Source organism: Nuphar pumila, chromosome 13 (genome assembly GCF_984573655.1).
Source record: "Nuphar pumila chromosome 13, dmNupPumi1.hap1.1, whole genome shotgun sequence".
Lineage (NCBI taxonomy): Eukaryota > Viridiplantae > Streptophyta > Magnoliopsida > Nymphaeales > Nymphaeaceae > Nuphar > Nuphar pumila.
In genome coordinates, this window is record NC_143261.1 from 93,834,412 (window position 1) to 93,856,718 (window position 22,307).

Consider the following 22,307-nt stretch of genomic DNA (forward strand, 5'->3'; position numbering starts at 1 on the left):
TAATTGTTTTGGGATGTAGGGTAGTTGTTGTTGTATATAAATATATGAATTTTAGAATAAAATCTTAAAAATATATTTTTATTGTAATAATACTTTAAGACATAATAAATAAAAATAATAGTAATCCGTATCCATGTGTCCCACCATGTCCGCTAATGTGTCATTTTGGATGTCGTTCATCTTGAGATGTGTGCCACTTTTTATAGCACCTCTGTTCCGAATCATGTTATTAGGTTTGTACCAGCCGATACGTATTGGCAAAATATCATACGCTGCAAGCCTGAATCGGTTATTTTTTAATATATATAAAAAATACTAAAATTAAAATTTTAATATTATTTTAATGGTTTTAACAAGTGTGACGTTATACTTGACACGTAATAATTTTTTTATTATCTGTAGGTCGATATAGAACGATTCACTTGAATATCGGTATCGGCTGATATATCTGAATCGGTGGCCAAACGATTCAGGGTACTGACAACATTAACTTCCAGATCTGCTACTGGGCCCAGAAACATGTTCTGCACGAATCTTAGAAAAGGACAAGAACGCTTTGATGTAAGCTTGGTTGGAACTGGTGCCACCTTCGCCAGATCCATTGGGATCCAAATAAGTAATGTTGGAGATCGAGGCCGTGACCCTTGGGCTACGTACCCGGACAAGGATGGTCAGAATGGTCCAGAATGTGGGACAGATATAACCATGTTGGTTAATCCATCTGTCCCTTCAGGTTAGAGTTGCTATGAGGCAGCATCACCTATTCGGGTCTGGAACCGGATCCGACACTACGACACCATACTGCCACTGGTTAGGGATATGGAGTTAAGGATTTGGATGGGCGAGAGCCATTCCAGGTAGGGGTGTCAATGTGTCGGGTTTGGTTCAGACTCAGGTGAAACAAGACTTGGACTAGATTTTCGGGTATGGTATCGAGTCCAGACCTAGGTCTAATCGGGTCTACTATACAAAATATACCCAGACCTGATAAGAACTACATGAACCAAACCCAGACCATACCCGGTAAAACCAGATTTTTTTTATCATTTTTACATTGAAAAATTGTGGGTCTTAATCAAAACTCAGGTCTGGTATACAATTTCACAAGCTATACCTGGGTCCATGTATTAATCGGACCTTTGGATCCAGATTGGGTCTTCTTATTTATCACTATACCAGACCCTATAGGTTTGGTCCGGGTAAACCTGGCCCATTGACTCTCCATTCTTTATCGGGTTCAGGATGAAGCCTGATAATCATCAGCCTGGTTGACGTCGGGTTTGTACAGGGTAGCCAATCCAACCCGAACCCAAATATTCAGGTATGAGAATGAAAAATACTGAACCTAATATTACTCGGGTCGACTTGAAACATCCCGAGTAACATGTGGGCTGGCTTTGGGTATAATTTTGTATGGATATCTGACCCGAGTGTTATATATTTATTTTTTAAGTTTAAATATATGTTTTAAAGACCTGAATTTATACCGGTTGGGTTTCAGATTTCGTTTCTTGACCCGATATAATTCAAGTTGGGTACCCACACCTTACTGATTACATTTGGTTGGGTTTGGGTCCTGACGTACTTTTTTTTTTTAATTGGATAATTGAAGACAAAAGCACTCCATCACTGACAATAATTGGCCCGGTATAACCCCAGGTATCCCTTACCCAACGACGAGCTTATGCTTGGACCTTGGGGCAAGGGATGCCGCTTTTGAGTTTCAAACTTGTGACCTCCTGTCAAGGATGAGCAAAGCCCTAATGTTGCAAGAGTCGAAATGTAGCGAAGGCAGTGTTGAAATGCCATTGGGTTTAAAAACACATCAGGCATAGTTCACCTGGTGTCGCTAGAGCTTGAAAAGACTAGCCCTTGACAAATATATTGGCAATTTTAAATATAAAAATGTATAGAAAGTGCTAAACAAAAAAAGAAACATAAAAATAAAAAAGTGAATTTTAACGGTTCGATAATATTGAGATGTTTTTCAAGACATACTTTACTCTTAAAATATCGCAACACTTTGTACTATATGGGTAACATAAAATACCGCGATAAAAAGAGTTTTTTTTCAGAATATCCGCGTATTTTAGTTGGGTCTGGTCCAGCGACGCGACACCACTCGACGCGACGCTTCGAAGCTTTGTTCGGTGGAAAAGGGAGAAAAGAATCCCAACGCCATTGCACAACGAGAGAGAGAGAGAGAGAGAGAGAGAGAGAGAGAGAGAGAGAGAGGTGGCGAGTTGGGTTGGCCGAATGAATGCTGCACAAATGGCATCGTGTAGGAATTCGATTCCGTCCTCTCTGTCTGCAACTGCCCCCTTCTGAAGCCGACACGATTCCGTCCAATTTATCTGCCGTTAATCCTCTCTTTCCCTCTTTTTCTTCTCCGGGCAGTGTTGCGAGGGGTAGAGGGAGACGGTAGAGAGAGAAGGATGGTGAGCGGCCATCTCTTCCATTGCAGGAAGCAGTCATGGCCGGCAGAGGAGTACGTCCCCCGCGCCACTCTGCAGTTGGTGAGTGCCCTCCGTGCGTCTATGTGAGATTCATGACTACCCATGAGATACCCACTTCCTCTTTCCTCTTTAATTCGATCTCTCTTCTGTTCCCATTGTAAAATCGTTGGAAAATTACGGAGCATGGACGACCGATCGTTTCCTCGATCACCCCTTTCGAATTCCCGTTGCGAAACGGTCGGAGGAAAAGCAGAGTGGTGATCGTCCTTGCTGGTTTTTGTTTAAGTTTGGACGAGGAATAGTATTGGATCCTTTTCGATGTATCGTTTGTTTTTGTTTCTGACGTGTGATGGGGGTTGTGTCTTCTTGGTGGGAAGTATTTGATTGTTGGTTTTGGATTTTTCCCTTTTTTCTTTTTTCCCAATGTTGGCGGTCTTATGATTTGTTTTTTAATGCTTTCAAATCCAATCACGTTCAAGTCGATGTTAGAACGGCGTTTTTTCTATTCCTGAGGGCGAAATTTGACGTTGGATCGCAAAAGAGTGTGTGAGAGTTTGGGACGCTTTTTGCATCAACTGTAAGTGATGCTTCTCTGGTGAAAGAGTGCAGGGTTACGGCGTTTTGGTTCAGTTTAATGTTAGTAGGTGGTCGTTCGGATTAGTTCGTTCAATTTTAAGTCTCCCATATGGCCGTATTAGTTCATCAGAGTCTAAAAATCTTTAGTGTTTGAGCTGCCTATTGTTTTCGCCTTTTCTGTCTTCCCTGTGGAAATCTGTATTGCTGAGATGTTTTATTGTGTCTCTGTTGTTCGTTATCTGGCTTAAGGAATTATTTTGACCATGATTTCCAGACACTGATTTATTGAAAGTTCTGGTCCCCTTACGTTTGAATTGTTTCTGTGATTACAGTTTTTTTTTGTATTACTATGGTCATTAACTCAGTGAGTTTCAATGTAGGATCTGTTGCTCATTTAACTATTTGTGGGTTGAACATCTTCTTCATTGAATTTGCTGTACATCACATCTTTTCTTTATGCTTAAAACGTGGTTTCTTCCTAATTGTTTTCCTGGTGTCACTTTCAGCTGGAATCTGATAATGCTGCTCCACCACGGCAGGCATGGCGGAGGCGGCTAAATAGTCATGCCAATATCCTGAAAGAATTCAGTGTGACATTTATGGAGGCATTGAAGATGGTAAAACATTCTGTTATTCTTTTACGGTCGTGGTGGTCATGATATGAATTTTCTTGTTTCACCAAGTTGTCTTTCTGCTTTGAGATTTAGGTTGGACTTGGCGTTCGTTTATGGTCATATGTTAGGGAGGAGGCATCATATGGGAGGGTGATGGTCTCAATAACTTTTCTTTCCCTCAGCATTCTAGTTTGATGCTATGCGGGCATATTCTGTTGAGGCACTACGAAAATATTGAAACTTAGTGTGCTTATTGCTACAGAAAGCACCAATTGACCCTTTTACTCGAGAAAGTTGCAAGCCTTCTGCATCCCAAGGGGTTCCGCTTGGGGGAATGGGGTATGAAACTGTTAACTTTGAAAGTTTATTTGTAGTATGTTTATTTTCCGAATTTGATGTCCATTATTTTCTCTTTTTCCAGAAGTGGGAGCATATCAAGAGGTTTTAGAGGGGAATTCAGGCATTGGCAAATTATTCCTGGTCTATGTGAAACATCCCCAATGATGACCAACCAGTTTTCAGTAAATTCTTTTTCCTAGCTTATTTGCTATTATGACTATCGCTCTTTGTATATGGGGCATTCAATTTGGTCTACGGTTGCGGAACTTTCTTCTCAAGCCAAAAGCTTAAATAAAATGAATATAAACTTTTCATGGAGTTATTTTCATCCAGGGACAGGAATTAATTATGCCAATTTCACAGGTCGTAATAATGGGCTTTAGAATGGTAATCTGTGATATATCTACCAACATGGCTGTCTTGCTTGAAGCTGACTTCCTCATGATTGAACTAAATTTGTAATCCATTCCTAAGTCATTATAAATTGTTTCACTATACACCATAGGGGCAACCTGTGTCCTATAGTCATATCCTGATAACTTAAGGAGGACTAGGACGCACAGTTAACATGAGAGAAGCCTATGTTTTGAAATTCCAGCATCCTCTCCCTCCATCAGTATCTTAATACCAAGAAACAACTATACACTCACTGTTTTAATAAATTGTTTGTTCTTATTGACCAGGCTAGCAAGTTCACCATTGGCATTGGAGCTTTTTAATCCTTTCATCCTTAGATATATGCTGTTGTTATTGTTAAATTGTTCGAGATTGTCTTCAGTTGATGTGATTGCACTGGTAACTTCGTTGCATCTTCAAAGTTCCCTAAATGCCTAAAAGTGTTAGCAAACAATTGCCATGAAGAGTTCCCTAAAGCCTGGTCCGTCCAAAAACATACTTAGTTCCAGGGTTACCGGAAGCGCCTAGCTAAAAGGGGAAGCGCACTTCCCTGAAGCGCGCTTCGGAAGCGCGAAACGCCGCGCTTCCGAAGCGTGGGGGGGAAGCGTCCCCCTTTTTTGGGAAGCGCGCTTCCCTTTAATGGGGGACACACTTCCCTTTAATGGGAAGCGCGCTTCCCCCTCGCTTCCCCTGTTTTTTTCAATTTTTTTGTATTTTGTATTTTTTATTTTTATTTTTTTCGCTTCCCCCTCGCTTCCGAGACGCTTCCTGGGTCGCTTCCGAGACGCTTCCTAGGTCGCTTCCGAGACACTTCCCGAATCGGTCCTAAGTGGTCCCACGCTTCCTAAAATTTTGAAAGTGCCTCGCTTCCCGCTCCCGCTTCCCGTATCGCTTCCTGCTCCCGCTTCCTCAACTGGCAACCATGCTTAGTTCTGAAAGTATTGTGAAGCATCTAGGGAAGAATAGCTAGGAGCCATGTCTGAGCATGAATGTTTGGGAGTGTTGAACGTGGTGAGAAAATTGGACATATAATTTGATAATTTTTAATGGGATATGTGAAAGTGTGGTGTTTGTAATTGATAATTGTATGGCTTTATGTTGTCTAGATGTTCAAAGTGTTACCCATAAAAATATTTGTTCATGTTATTTGTTTGCGTTGAAGCTTTTCTGTAATGATGTTTCATTTATTGACAGCATGGATGTGTAGTAGCAAATGTCATATGTTTTTGTAATCCTCCTTACATACAAAAAATTTAGTTACACTCTACTCATTGTGTATTTCTTCAGTTCTGACTAATCCTTCTTTTTTATATGGTGTAGATTTTTATTTCCCGAGATGGAGGGGCCAAAAGGTACTCATCAGTTCTAGCACCTGGGCAACATGAAGGAATAGGGTGAGTACTGAGTACAAGTTTATCACCATCTATGGCTCTTGAGTATCTTGGTAAATCTTGACTTATGCTGTTGCTTCGATCACAAACAGTAACTACCTTCTAATTAGGGACGCAAACAGTTCAGATCCAGAACAGCTCATTAGGATTCTGATCGGAAATCGGTTTAGCCCCGAATTGCAAAGCCTCCATCCTGGATCCGACCCATTTGCTCCCTACTTCTATTATGGGATTTAGCATATTATGTACATATATCCGAAGATATAACAATAAAATCAGATGCAACAGTAGTTTGTTTTAAGAACACAAAATTGATATAGCTGAATCTTGTGACCTTTCTTGGAATTTAACCTTGAAGAGGCCACATAATTAATACAATAAAGTCTTGAAGTGATGTTGGGTTAGTTCACAACTCACACTTTCGTAGAGCTGAAACAATGGAATCATAATAATTATATGTGGAAGGGTGGTTTCTAGGTAATGGATGTTGAAACATAATCTCAATAAATTTGGCTTCCTTTTCATGTGCAATACTGCTGGAGACTTGGCAGCATAATCATCAGAGAGCTGTATGTAAGTTATTGTGAACTTGAGTTTGATGTTGTTCTGCTTTGTATGACTAGTATACGTGTATTTTGTTTTGCACTATATTACTGCTGCCAAATTCCTCTTCAAAATTTCTAGTTCTCTACTCAGTTTCTTTTCTCCGTTTTCTCCTTGACTGTACTGAGTTATTTTCTTTCTTCATAATTGCTAGTGTACTCAGATTATTTTATCCTACTCTCCCACTTGACTTTGCTACTTTTTCTTTGATTGGTCCTCGTTTTTTTTCTGAGCTCTTTATTTTCTTTCTTGGATGACCTGTTTTCTGTCAACTCCTAATACATTCTTCTTTCACCGAGCTTCTTTTTGCTCTATCTTAGGTCTTTCCTGTTTGTCAATTTGTCCAGACTGAAACTAAGACAAACCAACTGAAATATGAGAAAAAAATTGATAAGCTTGAAGCTCTTTAGCCTCTATGAAATGAACACCAAACAATCATCTATTTGGGGGACAGTTCAAGGTCCAAGACCACAAGGGATGCTCATCAAACACCCCTTGGACATAATCCAAATTGGACAATTTGTGATGTGTGGTCAACAACCAAATAAATTACTCTCATAATTTCTCTCAAACAGCTGGACAATTCAATAATTTTAGAAAAAGAGTAATAATAAGTCTGAAAAACTGCATTCAATCAGATCAAAACTGAATCTTCCCTGGTTAGTTATGCAGATAATGTGAACTTGCCGAATTAATGCAATGGAAAAACTTCATAGATCATGTGGAGAGAGGTGATCATAAACTCAGCAGCTATGTCACATAGGTGCGGGTGCGGCGATGCGGCACTTTAAAAAAACTTGGGTGCGAGGGTGCGGGAGGGTATATATATATATGTATAATTTTTAACAGTTAACAATAACACTAATTAAATAAAAAACAATTATCATAATATCATCGAATCAATTCATCATCATGCATACAATAAATCAAATTAATAATCTATAATTCTATTATTCATCATAAAAAGTTAAAAACTAACACCACAATTAAATCAACCCAAATATATTATAGAAACAATCAAATCAGTGATACAGAAAAGAAGTAAAATATATAGTATACTAATAAAAGAAGCAAACAATGCATAATTAAATATCAAAAGTATATCCTACACAATATATATGACTATGACGATGTGGTAATGGATCCTAATAATTTTCTGATTCATTATAAAATGCATCATAAAATAGAAGACTAGGCTCAGATAAATCCATGTTTGTAATGTTGAAATCATGCTCTCCTTCTAAGTCACACTCTTCTGGGTTTACATCCCAAAATTTGAATGATCCTTGTTTGCATTACAAACTCAATTTAAAAATGTTAAATACAAGTATATTTAAATGAAGAAACTAAGAAATAGTCAAATAACTAAGAGAGCAATTAGTACCTGTATTCATCATTGTTTCGCGAAAGTAGTCGAAGATTATAATGAACATATACTAAATCCTCTGCACGTTTGTTGGTGAGTTTGTTTCTCTTCATGTTGTGGATTTGAGAATATGTGCTTCAATTTTTTTCACAACAGGATGAACTAGCAGGTTGAGATAGCAATCTCAATGCAAGACGTTGGAGAAAAGGTGTTTCTGATCCAAATGTTGACCACCATGTGATAGGATCTATATTTTTCTCCTCGCTATTAATGTTTGTCCATATAATTTCGAAGATGAAGATTTTTCAAACTCTTGTGTGACTTGATTTAAAATATGTTAGTCTTGATAAAGTCTTGCCATACACATATTTTTATGCCTTGATAGCTCTGAGTCTGAATTTAGTGGGACACGACCAACACTACCTTTCTGTCACTTCTTTGCATAATATTTTGGATTGAGAGAATCTGCCATGCAATGCAAATGAGTGTTGCTCTTGTCCCATCTTTTGACTAAAATTGAATGAATATGATTAAAAAAATTTGAATCATCTAATACATGATTTTTTTTCTCATGCTTGAAAACTATAACTTTTATTTTTTCAATCATATTATCTCATATTTTATAAATTTTGTGAAGCATGAGCTCATCCTTATCAACTTCTTTCAACATTTCCCAAATAGGTCGCGTAAATTGAAGGAAGTATATGACTTTATCCCAAAACTCATTATCAACAATGAATTTTTTAATTTCTTGAGCCTTGATAACATCATCAGCATGATAAAATGTTCAATTCTCATCAATCACCATGTTAACCAAAGCATTCTTCATTTTCTTAATCCTTTTCACCATCACAATGATGAACGCAAAACATGTTTCAACAACCTTTAACAATTTTAGGTCAAAATGCCTATTAAATATAATATTAGCGTAATGGTGGTTGACAACAAAATTTCTAATACTTTTAACATTTTATTTTAATTCTTCAATCCATGAAAATAGAGCATATGCTGGTGAATTTTCTTCTTTTTTGGGGTTGCGGACGCTCTTGAGGACCAGATTCAAGTTGTGCTATAAAGGGAGTCCAAAAAATATGAGGATACTCTCCAAACTCAATGATGTACTTTTACAAACTAGAGCATTGTCTCTGATGGTTTGCACTACTTTCTGATCACCCACTTCTTTTATTACTTCTATAAACAATTCTTTTAAATACTCAGTATTTTTATATCGCCTAGATGCATCAACTGCTTTCCAAAATACTAGGTCACTAAGCGAAGAAGCAATGAAATTAATCAGTGGACGCCTTTGAATATTTGTTCACCCATCAGAAACAATGAAAACTTCATTTTATTTCCATAAATATGCCTTAATCTCTAGCAATCTCTTAACATTTTCTCTCTCTTCTGCAAGAATTATTATTCGTAGTTTTTCTGAACTTGGAGGTACATAGCCACTCAAATTATAATTTTCCATTCTAGTAATGGAAGTGAACTGACCCCTCTACTTTTCTATCAATCTCCTCCCTTCCATATGTAGTGAATGATACTTATATCGTTCTTCTTCCTTTACCACCTATATCCACTTTTTTCTGAGCATCTTTTTGGTGGCTTAAAATGGGTACACTAATTGCATAAGAATTATTCATTGTCTTCCTCTTCTTATATTCATCTTGTATTGTCTTCACATTGCCTCATTAACTCTTTTGCATCTTGAAATGTCATGTTCTGATATCTTCAACAAATGAGCCTTAACTCTTGTGTAAGATCCAACAAAATCTCTCTCACAAAGCTTGCATCAAAATCTCTTGTTTCCACTACCTCCTCCAGTTTTTGCAAGCTTATCCACATGTGCCCATAGTGACCCTCCATCATCACAGCTAACGAACTTGAATCAACACTCCCACTACAAGCAACGCTAGCAGCATAACTTATATGTGGGGATGAGGATGCCACAACTCCTTTCCCTTTATCCGTCATTTTTGTCTTGAAAAAAAATATTATATTAAAATCAATTATACACACAATCAAAATTGATAATATTGAATGCAAGGTCAATAAGTTATATATTTGGATGCATTCACAGTAACACACTTGCAAAGCTTGTCTGACCTTTCTTCTAAAAAATATAGTACGTAAAATTGTGTTTTAGCAATAATAAAAATATGATAACAAAAACTAAAAAAAGGATCTTTCACTTGTGTTCACAGTAATAATTTAAAATTTTGACAAAATCAGTACAAAAAAAAGCACAATCAATTGAAATCCCTCTATTGAGTGAACCAATTAATCATAAAGATCTCTATTTTCTTATTGGGCATTTTTTATGCTGAAATCCCTCTATTTATCTTTATTGAAGAATTAACTTTGCAAATTCATTAATTAAAAAAAGTAGATGTGTTTATAAGGGGATTTGAAACCCTAACCAAATTAAGACACATGTAGGGTGCTAACCAAAACACCAAGGTACCTTTGTTGCCATTGTTGTGAAAAAAAAACACATCCACACAACCATGAAACTTGCAGACACACGAACTAACTAAAATCTCTTGACAGTCCTAACTACTTCAAAAAACATAGTTGCAGTGGATTTGAGCTATTCTGAAACTGTAGATGTGTTATTATCACTTATTAACTGGAAACTAAGCTTCAGATTAAATTGATTTAAACGAAAAAACTTGAACTTTTATCATCTTATAGTGTGGTATGAGTGGCTGATTTTTTGTAAACATAAAAATACCTTATTAAATACATATTTTCCACTAGGTAAGTTATAGATAATACATCTGTAGATTCAGATTAAGCAAACACCTGCAACAGAAGTTTTTAGAGTTGTGAGGACCGTTAGAAGTAATACAAGCCTCTGATTTATGTTACATTTCAAAACAATTAGAAGCAACAGAGATCTGATAGCACAGACTTATAAAACAAGGAAAGAAACAATCTACATGAACATCAAATTCCCATAAATGAAGTTAACAAAAATGCTCAAACATAAAAAGAAATCCTTGTTTCATTGACGAGGGGAAAGAGATTGAGAGAGGGAGAGGTACACAGAGAGAGGGGCAGGGGTTTAGCTGAGAAGAGTGAGAGAGACGAGGGGAGAGAGAAGTACACACAGAGAGAGACGAGGGGAGAGAGAAGTACACACAGAGAGAGAAGTACACACAGAGGGAGTCACAAATATTCCTAAGCAATGAAAATTTTCTCATTCAGCTCATTCTTTTTCTTTTAATTTTCAATTTTTTTTTCAATTCTCTCTCTTGAGCATTCTTCTCACTTGAGCACTATTTCGAATATCCAGTTTCGTGACCCGTGTAACGAGCTTTGGGTCAGTGACTCCCAGGCCAGACGACCTTAGGGCACTAGATACAAAGTATCCCTCGGACTTAATTGCTCGAGTCACTAGACCTTCTATTCTAATAGTTCACGTATAGTCTTCCTCTTGTCATGTGCAATGTCTCTATCTCTTAGGCTTTCTATGCAGTTCATGTAACAAACTTTCGAACAGGTGGCTCCCAAACCAGATGACTTTAGGGCAGCAGGTCTAGAACACCCTTCAGATTCTACTTACTCGAACTACAAAGGCCACAGATATCGACTAGACAAGAAAATGATCTCCTTCGTTATCCTTTTCGTCAAGAGACTCAAACACTTCATCTTGCGTCTGAGTTCCACTATTAAGAATCACGAAGACATCAACAACTGAACGTAGCTCTATTCTTTTAAGCTCATTTTTTTCAAAAACATATTTCCATTGCTTATTTTTTCCACAAAACATACCGTGCATACTTATACTAAAGTGATTCAAAACTTTCTAACATTCAAATACTATCTTTTCTTTGAATTTTTTCATAAATAACTACTCTATTTAAGTCAGTTCAGAAAAAAATAATTTTTACATGGGGCTTAAAAAATTTCTAAACTGAAAGAGGGGGCGGCGGTTTAGCTGAGAAGAGCGAGAGAGACGAGGGGAAAGAGATTGAGAGAGAGAGGTACACAGAGAGAGGGGGACAGGGGTTTAGCCGAGAAGAGCGAGAGAGACGAAGGGAGAGAGATTGAGAGAGAGAGGTACAGAGAGAGAGAGAGAGGGCGGGGGTTTAGCCGAGAAGAGCGAGAGAGATGAGGGGAAAGAGATTGAGAGAGAGGTACTTAGAGAGAGGGGGGTGGGGTTTTAGCCGAGAAGAGCGAAAGAGGCGAGGGGAGAGAGATTGAGAGAGAGAGATTGAAAGAGAGAGAATGGAGACATACCTCCTCGCTGTGCCGGAATCGCCACGCCGGACTGGAGTCGCCTTGCCACTGCTGGGTTAGAGACGGAGAAGAGGAGGAGGCGTCGGGGTCAGGAAGGGGGGGGGGTGCAAAAAATTTTCCCCTAATCCCCCCCCCCCCCAAGCACATTTCATCGTATTTTTTTTAAGTCCAAAATTGGACACTTAAGACCCTGGGTGTGTTGATTGCACCCAAGGTCGGCTTGACCGCACTCGCATCGCGTCAATGCGTTGCGGCCCCCGGCTGGCCGAATCCTTGTGACATAGCTCAGCAGAGTCAGCACTGGATCAAAAGAGCCTCTTAAGATGGTGGTTCAAATCAATATGAAGAATCCTAGCCACTATTGTGTTAATAGTCAGCTTTTGTTTACTTTGTCTTCCTCTTTCTTTTTTAAGTCCAAAACTGGACACTTAAGACCTTGGGTGCGTTGATTGCACCCAAGGTCGGTTTGACCGCACCCGCATCGCGTCAATGCGTTGCGGCACCCGGCTGGCCGAATCCTTGTGACAGCTCAGCAGAGTCAACACTGGATCAAAAGAGCCTCTTAAGATGGTGGTTCAAATCAATATGAAGAATCCTAGCCACTATTGTGTTAATAGTCAGCTTTTGTTTACTATGTCTTCCTCTTTCTTTTCTTTTCTTTTCTTCCCCACCCCCCTTTGGTTCTTTAGGATGTCACTAATCTGGATGTTAGCCTAATAAGCTGGGTTTCTTATTCAGGACCGGTAGACGTTACCATCTCCTAAAACACCAGTTGATGAAATGTACTTCATCCTTATGAATTTGTTTTTTGCTATTTTTGTCTTACGAACTTAACCTGATACAGCTTGGCTTGCCCATTAGATAATAGTCTGTTAAGTGGTTGTGCACAACTGTATGCCTCAGTCATTGGGGCTTAAATTAGAACACAAAGCTCTGGTAGGGTAAGAGGGAAACAGTTGATTAGCTGTTGCAGCTCTATACCCGTTGTGCATTGGGGGCTTCGATCTGAAATCACACCTTGTAAGTTCTAAGTCCTGCTTGCCAAACAGGAAATGCTTGGGGCAAGAATAAGGGTGGAAGGGGATCTTGGCTGTTTGTTGGGTGTGTGCTTTCCCCCTTCTTTTGATTTGTTTGTCTTGTCTTAATAATGCGGAGAAAATTTTGGGGCCCAAAAGCTTTTTTCTTTTATTGAAAACAACTGTAACAATAAGAAAATAGTAAAACTAGTTTTTATTCTCTTTGGTTGAAGATGAAGTATCAAGTGGTGCAAAACAGATGAATGGATCTTCATTCCATAGGAAGGAATGCCATTTTAGATCCATATTCAGAAAGAACTATTCAAAGATCCGTGTGAGAGCACCAGGCAGTCCTGTATATCCTGTTTCATCAGTATTGGCACATCTATTCTTGACAAGTTTTTATCCTGAAACATGAAAAACACTTGTAGTTCTTGAATGTTAGTATTTGCTGCTACTATTCAATTAGTAGATTGTTTTTTGTTTTCGGGTGAGGTGTAGAGTATGTTTTGAGGTTGGTTGGCTTTCAGGTCAACTACTGATCATGCCATATCATCTTGGGGATGGAATTTAAGTGGGCAGCACTCGACCTATCATGCACTATTTCCAAGGGCCTGGACAATATATGATGGTATTGCTTGAAAATTTTCATGATTTTTATTCTGCTCTTTCTTTCTTTAGTAGTCTTTTTCTTGAATAAAGTGATGGCTCGGATGCTGGATTTGCTTGCCTCCAGGGGAACCAGACCCAGAGTTAAAGGTTTCATGTCGTCAAATATCACCTTTCATACCACATAATTATCGGGAAAGCAGTCTTCCTGCTTCTGTATTTGTCTACACTGTATGTAAAAATATTTATTTTGTTACTGTTATGCTGTCTATTTCTTAAAATTTATTGTTGGGAAAGCAGTCTTCTTGCTATATTTCTCTATACTGTATGTGAATTTATTCATTTTCATAATATTATGCTGTTTATTTCATAAGGCTTGTTATCAGAGAAGCAGTCTTCCTGCTTCTATATTTCCCTACACTTGTGAACATCTTTCTGGTGCTGATATGTTGTCCATTTCTTGAAATTTGCTAGTATCAGATGCTGATCTTGACCCAGAAACTCCTGATTGACTGATTTGATACTATGTCTGTACATTGTGTGAGAGGAGGGAAGACGGGTGGGTCAATAATAATTTTGCCTGTATCTAATAGAAAATCTTACTGTCGACTTGGAATCTTGGCCATGATTGCCAGTCTGCTACAAACAAAAACATTCAGAAGAAAATAAGAAATTGACTGATTTCATAAGTCTTCCTTGAGTGTTTGGGCTGAACTTATTAGTATTTGCTGAAAGTCCCAAATTTAATTTTCTAAGCCCCTGCCGAGCCAGGTGAAATTGGCAGTATCAGTAGTTGCTGACTGTCTTAAATCATTATTGTGGAAAATGTTGAATGCCTTCTTTATCATAGATTTTTTGGCAACTCTTTTTTCCATGAGTTCATGTACTACTATGTAAGATTCAAAATGGGTAGCTTGTTTATTGCAAACAAGATGCCATTCTGGGTCCATTTCTATTTGATTGGATTCTATTATATAAGCATGTGTTTCTTTAGAGACAAGTCAATGTTTTCATACATACAAGTTTTGTACTGTTGCAGTTTTATGATATGAAACTTAAACCATCCAATTTGTGATTAAAGCATAGTTTGGTGCTCAATAGCATGCATTGTCTGTTCTCTTTTGTGTCCAGTTACTGGTTGGCTACTTTTTCCTATCTGTTTCCTTTCTTTTCATTTTTCAGTTGGTCAATACTGGGAGAGAAAGAGCTAAAGTTAGCCTACTTTTCACCTGGGCGGTAAGGTTTTTTCTTCCTATTATTCCTACCTGTTGTTTGAAGGTTTTAAAGTTTTCATAATGACTTTTTGTTCTTTGAGCATGTATATGTCGATGTATTTTTAGTCAGCGGAGTTTTTTTTTGGCAGAACTCAATTGGAGGAAGCTCACATCTTTCTGGAGATCATGTCAATGAGCCATTCATGTTAGTAGGCAAATTGTTTCCTTAACATGAATTGAGTCATGACTTTAATGTTGATAATTGCTCTCGTGTTTTTCATTTCTGCAGAAGTGACAATGGAGTAACCGGCGTGCTACTACATCACAAGCAAGTCGTCAACCCTTGATTGCTCTTATCTGATGGTTGGTTTGCAGATTTTCTTTAGGCTGTTTCTTGTGATCCTGGAAAGTTCCAGGCCAAATCATAATGCTAATCTCACCTCATCTGAATGTCCTTTATGCCTATTGTATACCCTTATGTAACTTGGAATGCTGCATTGTCCATTATGTGCTTACTTTCTGGAAAATTTAGACATGTATAAGCTCGTGTTCACGGGCACAACATACACATGCACCTGTGGCCACATTCACGTATGTGTGTTTTTGTGTGTTTCACCTGATTAGTCTTTAACTCTTTAAAGTATTATAAATTTTCTCATCAATAAATTTTAAAGGGGGGGAAATGCATATCAATCAAATAGATCTTTCCACTTTGTTGGATACTGTTTCTGATTTAGAGCTTAGATTCTTATCATTATTTTCCGATTTGATAGAGCTAGAGTGTTTTAAGTAATATTAGAGGGAAAACGTTTCTAAACTTGGTGAGAATAGTGCAGGACTGATGAGGATAACCCCCCAGTTACTTTCGCTATTGCTGCATGTCAAACACAGAATGTCGATGTCACTGTTTTGCCTTGCTTTGGATTGTCAGAACAAAGCTGTGTCACTGCAAAGGATATGTGGGAAATAATGGTGCAGGTATTTTTTGCTTCTTTAAGAATCGTAGCTTTTGTCTGAAAAAGATCTAATCTTACAGAAAAGATGTACATCCACCCCCATTAAAGGAGGTATAAGGCTGTTGAAAATAAAGAACAAAAAGTCGGTGAAGTAGCTGGTCAGAATTTTAAGTTAGAGATCTAAAAATTGTAGATGTTTTTTGGTGATGTACTGCATTAACATAAAAGCTTCTTCGCAAAGGATGCAGTTTGGATGTCCCTTTCTCGAATTGTCTTCCTTACCTGTCAGGCCTGTGAACTTAATTATGGTTCATGCAATGTCCATTCACTCACAACCTTGCTAATATGCTGACCACATCTTTCACTTTCATTCAGTCAGTATCCTATAGATCATAGTTGCTTTAACATGCAATTGGTTAAACTGTTCATCATCTCTTTATCCAACTAATTGTTGTACTTATTTCATTTTAAAAGGAAGGGCAGTTTGAGAGAGGAAATACTACTGCTGGCCCTAGCATGCCATCTGCACCTGGTCAAACACTTTGTGCTGCAGTTTCAGCCTCTACTTGGGTTGAGCCTCATTCCAAGTGCACTGTTGCTTTTGCTTTGGCTTGGTCATCTCCAAAAGTGAAGTTTAAAAAGGGGAGAACATATTACAGGTGCTATGCGATATTACTTTCCTGTTTTGCATACACTACCATTTTTTTACATTGCGAACTCATCAAATGCATGTATGTCTTGCCAGTATACTGAACCAGATGATATTATGAATTAATTCTTACAGTAAATGACTAAACGATTTATGAGCTGTGAAGGTTATTATTTGGTGACCAGTTCTCATTTTCATATTTTTTTGGATTTTTGTCTTTTTTATTTTGTGCGTTTCAGGCAGTATACAAAATTTTATGGGACATCTGAAAATGCAGCCAGGAACATAGTGGATGATGCTTTGATGAGTATGTAGTCCCTTGCAATTATTATGACTATTTCTGCTTATATTTTAGGTTCTGAAATTGCTAAAACTTCTTGTTGACAATAGTAGAGAACTATGCATCTATCCAATGGGTTGATTTAAGGTTTTTGTGTTGCACGGTAATGCTCATTTTGTGCAAAGAGACTTGCTGTAGAAACGTCCGACCACCCCTCATCGGACTTGGTTTATGTGGTAAATAGGGGTTGATTGAGAAAAATAATGGGAGGTAGGAGGCCTTCCCTCAGGGGAAAGCTCTCCAGTATTCACGTGGCCACACTGTGCATGTGTGGTGCCACTGAAAAAAAGATTCCTTCTCCAACAGACTTAAGCACCTGCTATGTTTCAATTGCTATTTGGTTTTGTTGTTAAAGGCTGATTAGTTGTTGCACATTAACCAGACTATCAGTGGTGGGAGGAAGAAATTGAGAAGTGGCAGAGTCCTATATTGGGGGATGAAAGACTTCCGGAATGGTACTCATTACACAAAATCTTCTGCATATTCTCTTAGCGAATTTATTTGTGTTAATCTGATGGACAAGTGGACACTGCTTATGTTTATATCTATATTTATGCCTTTAGTCATTTATGGTGTATTGCAGATGTGCAAGAAGTTTTATGATGTTGTTCTCTTATTTGCTTGGTTAAATTTGTGGGACCAGAAAGTGTCAATTTTTTTTTTTATCATTGAACTTCTGCATATTAATTCCTTTAGTTAATTTCTCATGAAGTTGGTTTGTTCCTTTTTCTTTTAACTCTTATTTTTCTGTTGAAGCATTATTATCTGTCATGGTTGCACATATATTTTATAGTGGGAGCTCCTTACTTCATGGTTGACATTTTTGTACTTGTTTTAGATACTGAATCTCACATTCTTTCACAGCTTCATTTGCTAAATGGATACTGTCAACGGATTGGGTTTGTATCAGGTACCCTAACCTGGATATCTGGATATGAACATAAAAAAAGTTGACCACAACATGACCAGAGTAATGTGGGGCATATTATGTTTGCCAAATGTCTGACCTGACCCAGTTGACCAGAGTCTTATGCAATTTTATGTAAGAAATATATTGTAAAATATGCTCTAAATTATGTGGTTCGTGTTTGGGGTTCCATTTTCTCAACTGACATAACCTGAACCCAAGTGCTTGTTATTTGTTTGCTTTTGGGAGCACCCTGATAGTTAGGTTAGCTGCAGAAAACCGTCGTGGCTTCATCTATATGTTAACTATTTTGTTATCTGGTCCCTCGATAGATCCAGTCACTTATGCTTTTTGCACAGATATTTCCTACAGATCCTTTAAAACCTAATATGAATATGACTCTGAGACACAGTACACAAAATGGCATGCACTTGGTCCTAAGAGCATGTTGGAATATTTTATCATGAAAAATCTCCTTTTTTCACATGTTTCTTGCAGGTATTAGACGTGCATTGTTGTTTTCTAATTGTCACCATATTTTATATATCCCCATTAGATTTTTTTTTTTTTGTGTGTGTGGTTATGATAGTCCGACCTAACCATCCTGCCATCTCATTCGACCCTGTGTATCCCCAGCAGACTTATTGCTTGAATAGTAGCTTTCCCTTTGGGTATGGACCTTTTTGCCCCTGCATTACTTCAATTTGGGTTTGTGGGAGATGGTCATTCATTTATTTAGCCACTTCCACACATGTGGAGTCAGCCATTTGTTATGTTATTAACTGGGATCTTTTTTGGGATGAGTGGGATACCTTCTCCCCGGAAAGTTCTTATTCTTTCCTTTATCCCTCTTTTTATATGCCGACATTGTTGGAGTTGGTTCTTGTTCTTGCAATTATGCAACTGCAATGGCTGCTGTAAATTGGTTAATTTGGGTTCATTTAATTGCTTGGTCATTCTTACTCATTTGGTTAATGTGACCACTCCTATTTTATTTGCTGGAAGATGGTGCCTCTCTGTTAAGATACTTTAGAGTTTCATATCTACTTATTTTTATGTGGAGTTTTATCCTTTATTTTCTTTTGTTGTTCCATCTTTCTTATGCACTTTCTTGTTGTGCTATGTGCGCCCATCATTAGATTCATTTCTGCTCAACAATATTTGGTACCTTGTCTTGCGCATATACTTGTGTCATTAGTACTTGTACTCTGCATAATCAGACTGCTTGATGAAATCTCAGATCTTGGAAAAGGAGGTCATATATTTGTCTGTGGAGTCAAGGGTGGTTATGTTTGGCTTTTGTGGGATGGGCATGTTTATTTTTCCTTGATGAAATTTTAAAGTTTGCAAATGTCGGTGTCAACTTTGATCTTTTTATTTTTGGTGACATGCCTGCTATTATCTTATTTATTTAAATATTTGTATTTATTGCAGGTATAAGTTTACCCTATTCAATGAGTTGTACTTCTTGGTTGCTGGGGGCACAGTTTGGACTGGTACTGGATATTTTACTGTATGGAGATTTACTGTGTAATTATGTGCAATGCATTACCACCGTGAACTTCTCTCAGTCATAACTTGGTTTGCTATGTGGTTCCAAAGTGGAACCTTTTAGTTTATCTGGTGTGAGTCGGTAAAGTGTTTAGTGTCCCATGAATATTTTAGTTCATTGAGCAATATCACATTCATCTGTAACTGGTACGAATTAGAAAAAGCAAGAAGGTCCATAGAGTCATTGGATGCTACAAATATAGCAGTTGGACTAGCTCCAATGGCTAGTCAACACGGTCACCAATGTGTTGACTTGTCAAAAAATAAAGAAATAAAAAAATTATATTCTACAATAATTTCTATATATTATATATATATAACCGAAAGTTTGGCTAAGAGAAAGTGAAATCTAAGAGCAGCGAGAGGTTTGGTGAAAAATCTGCCAATTGATACTTTGATGTGACGTAGGGCAAAGCAATAGTGCCTTGTAGATACTTCTCTCGCATGTAGTGACAGTCAATCTCGATATGTTTTGTGCGCTCCTGAAAGGTCCGATTGCTGGGAATGTAGATGAAACTTTTGTTATCACAACATTCGTGAGGCTCTTATTACTTGAACTCCCATATCGGCCAATAATCTTCTGAGCGAGACTACTTTCATCGTTGTTGTGGCCATGACTCAATATTCAACTTCAGTTGAAGAAAAAGAGACCGATTGCTTTTTGCAGCTTCATAAAATCAGAGATTCACCTAAAAAGACACAAAAACCCATGGTTGAGTGTCTGTTGTTAGGATCACGTCCCCAATCAACATAAGTATAAGCAATTAAATCTAAAGTAGATGAAGTAGACAAGAAAATACCTTGAAAAATAGAAAATTTAATATATCTAATAATAGGTAAAACAAACTCCCATGTGAACAGAAGCAAGAGCATGTTGAAATTGATTAGTTGTGTGTATGTGTGCTATATCAGGTCTAGTAATTGAAGGGTAACAAAGAGCCCTGATGAACTGTCTATAATGTGTAAGATCTTCAAGTGGTTTCCCATCATCGATTCTCATCTTAACATTGACAACCTCGAGAGTATCAACTTTCTTATCTGTGATTTCAGACCTAGAAACTGTGAAAATATCTTCAATCTTGAAAAAGAATCAAGTCCACAAAAGGCTTGATTATCCCACAACGATTACAATGGAAAATATGTGCACAAAAAGCACAATATAATGTTCACAAATGATTACGAAATGCACAAAGGCATATAAAAATAATGTGTTTATTGAAGAAGAAATGCTTAACACAAGCATTTCTTTACAAGGAGAGTGTTATCATTGCAAAATTTTACTTTTGCAAGTCAAACTGACCTTTGAAAAAGTTTTGAAAATAACTCGCCTTCGTTTTGAAAAATTTGCGAGAAAGAGACTCGCTTGTTGGTACGAAGTTCAACCGTTTCTGACGCCATAACCAGGGGTAATCGAACCAAGGATCAATCATGTGTTTTGCTTTACTTAACTGTCTAAATCGATAAATGCACAAAGAATCAGACATGTGCTATGACTTTAGAAAATGCAGATTGAAAACATGGTGTATGCTTCGAATATTTGAAAGATACTTGAAAAAAAGAGATGATTGAAAAATCGTGAATCAGGGTTGGGAAAACACTTATTGAAAAAAGGGAAATCGATTTTTGAAGAAAAAGAAATCCTGATTTGAGAAAATCAAGTTTGAGAGAAAAACTTGGGTAACTTTGAGAAAATCGATTCTGGGCTTAGAAAACACTTTTGAAAAGGGGAGCTATTCTGAAGAAATCGATTTCTGAAGAAAAAGAAATTTGGATGTGTTGAGAAAATCGATTTCTGAAGAAAATCCAGGTGACTTTAAGAAAATCGATTTTTCTGAGTTTTGAACTCTTGAATTAATCAAAAGAATGGGCATGTAGCCCTGTGAAATCTTTTCATGATTCACTCTAAACCTAGTTGATGCATGAATGCAATTTATGAAAATATTTTCTAAAGAATTTGGGAGAAATCATTTGTAAAATAATTTTTTTGCCTTATAGAATTTAGATGAAATAAATTCGCCACATATCCCAGACTATGGCCACGAATATGTATTGAATATAGTTCATTTGATTCTAAAAGAGGAAAATACTTAAAAAAGTTTTGAAAAATGTGTCATGATTTCTGAAAACAGCCTAAGAGTGTAGGTCGTTTGTGGCTTAAAAGAAGATGATAAATCTGGATATTGTTTGTATTCTAACTATGGCCACAAATATAAACTCTATCGAGTTTATTAACTCCCTAGATGCGAGTGCATGTGCCATTCGTGTAGACCATTGTGGATTTGAATATGCATGAATCATCATCCATCACACGATTAATATTATTGAAAATAAACTATATGCAATGTAGCCCTAAACTAAGCAGAAAATTAAATTCTTATTCCAAAGTTTACATTTACAATTTACATCCATAATTGAAATAAAATAAAGGAAAGGAAAAGGAAAATCTAATCTTGAGTGTCCCTGTAAAATTAACAAACTTGTTAGTGGACAAATGTCGGCTTTTCGGGATTTATCCAACAATATCTGGAATTGAGAGATTTATCCGGATATAAGAATTTTTTCATGCTTCTCTTAAATAAAAACAATAAAGGATGATGGTGAACTAGATGAATAATAAAAATAAACAATTTAAAAATTCAGAATTTGGGAAAAAATGGCTAAAATACCCTTGAAATTTGACCTTTATTGCCAAACAAGGTTAAAAACAGGGTTTTTTTCAGAAAATATTTTTGTAAAACGCTTAATCCGGGGATCAAACAGATTCAAAACAAAGTCAAATCAGGTGAAGGGCACCCTAATATGATTATGAAGATGATCAAACCCTAAAATCATGAGAATAATGGATGAAAATAATGAAATATGCAAAAAAAGAACAAATTTTGCCTGTGTTCCGGTTAAATCGGAACTCCGCGGGCATCCTGTTTTTATGAAATAAGTAAATAACACATCAAATGAATTCCAAAATTCATAAAAATCGACATGGATACTTCTAATAACCCTAGAAATAAGATGCAATCGAAAAATATATTTTTGGGATTATTTTAAATATGAATATTAAATAAAAAAGGAAAAATAT

The 22,307-nt window shown here is 37.1% G+C and overlaps 1 protein-coding gene across 1 annotated transcript in view; it reads left to right on the top strand.

The window, feature by feature from the left end:
• Nucleotides 1–2,194: 2,194 nt before the first annotated feature.
• LOC149819248 (uncharacterized) overlaps nucleotides 2,195–22,307 on the top strand; it is a 49,117-nt gene continuing 29,004 nt past the window's right edge. The window contains exons 1-16 of the mRNA XM_089985064.1: nucleotides 2,195–2,516; nucleotides 3,539–3,649; nucleotides 3,740–3,796; nucleotides 3,909–3,985; nucleotides 4,068–4,167; nucleotides 5,702–5,775; nucleotides 13,536–13,636; nucleotides 13,742–13,845; nucleotides 14,797–14,850; nucleotides 14,978–15,033; nucleotides 15,118–15,156; nucleotides 15,665–15,806; nucleotides 16,259–16,443; nucleotides 16,673–16,740; nucleotides 17,156–17,228; nucleotides 19,115–19,176. Of these exons, the coding sequence (XP_089841190.1) occupies nucleotides 2,436–2,516; nucleotides 3,539–3,649; nucleotides 3,740–3,796; nucleotides 3,909–3,985; nucleotides 4,068–4,167; nucleotides 5,702–5,775; nucleotides 13,536–13,636; nucleotides 13,742–13,845; nucleotides 14,797–14,850; nucleotides 14,978–15,033; nucleotides 15,118–15,156; nucleotides 15,665–15,806; nucleotides 16,259–16,443; nucleotides 16,673–16,740; nucleotides 17,156–17,228; nucleotides 19,115–19,176 (1,384 nt within the window). The 5' untranslated portion in view covers nucleotides 2,195–2,435. The remainder of the gene's footprint in view (nucleotides 2,517–3,538; nucleotides 3,650–3,739; nucleotides 3,797–3,908; nucleotides 3,986–4,067; nucleotides 4,168–5,701; nucleotides 5,776–13,535; nucleotides 13,637–13,741; nucleotides 13,846–14,796; nucleotides 14,851–14,977; nucleotides 15,034–15,117; nucleotides 15,157–15,664; nucleotides 15,807–16,258; nucleotides 16,444–16,672; nucleotides 16,741–17,155; nucleotides 17,229–19,114; nucleotides 19,177–22,307) is intronic.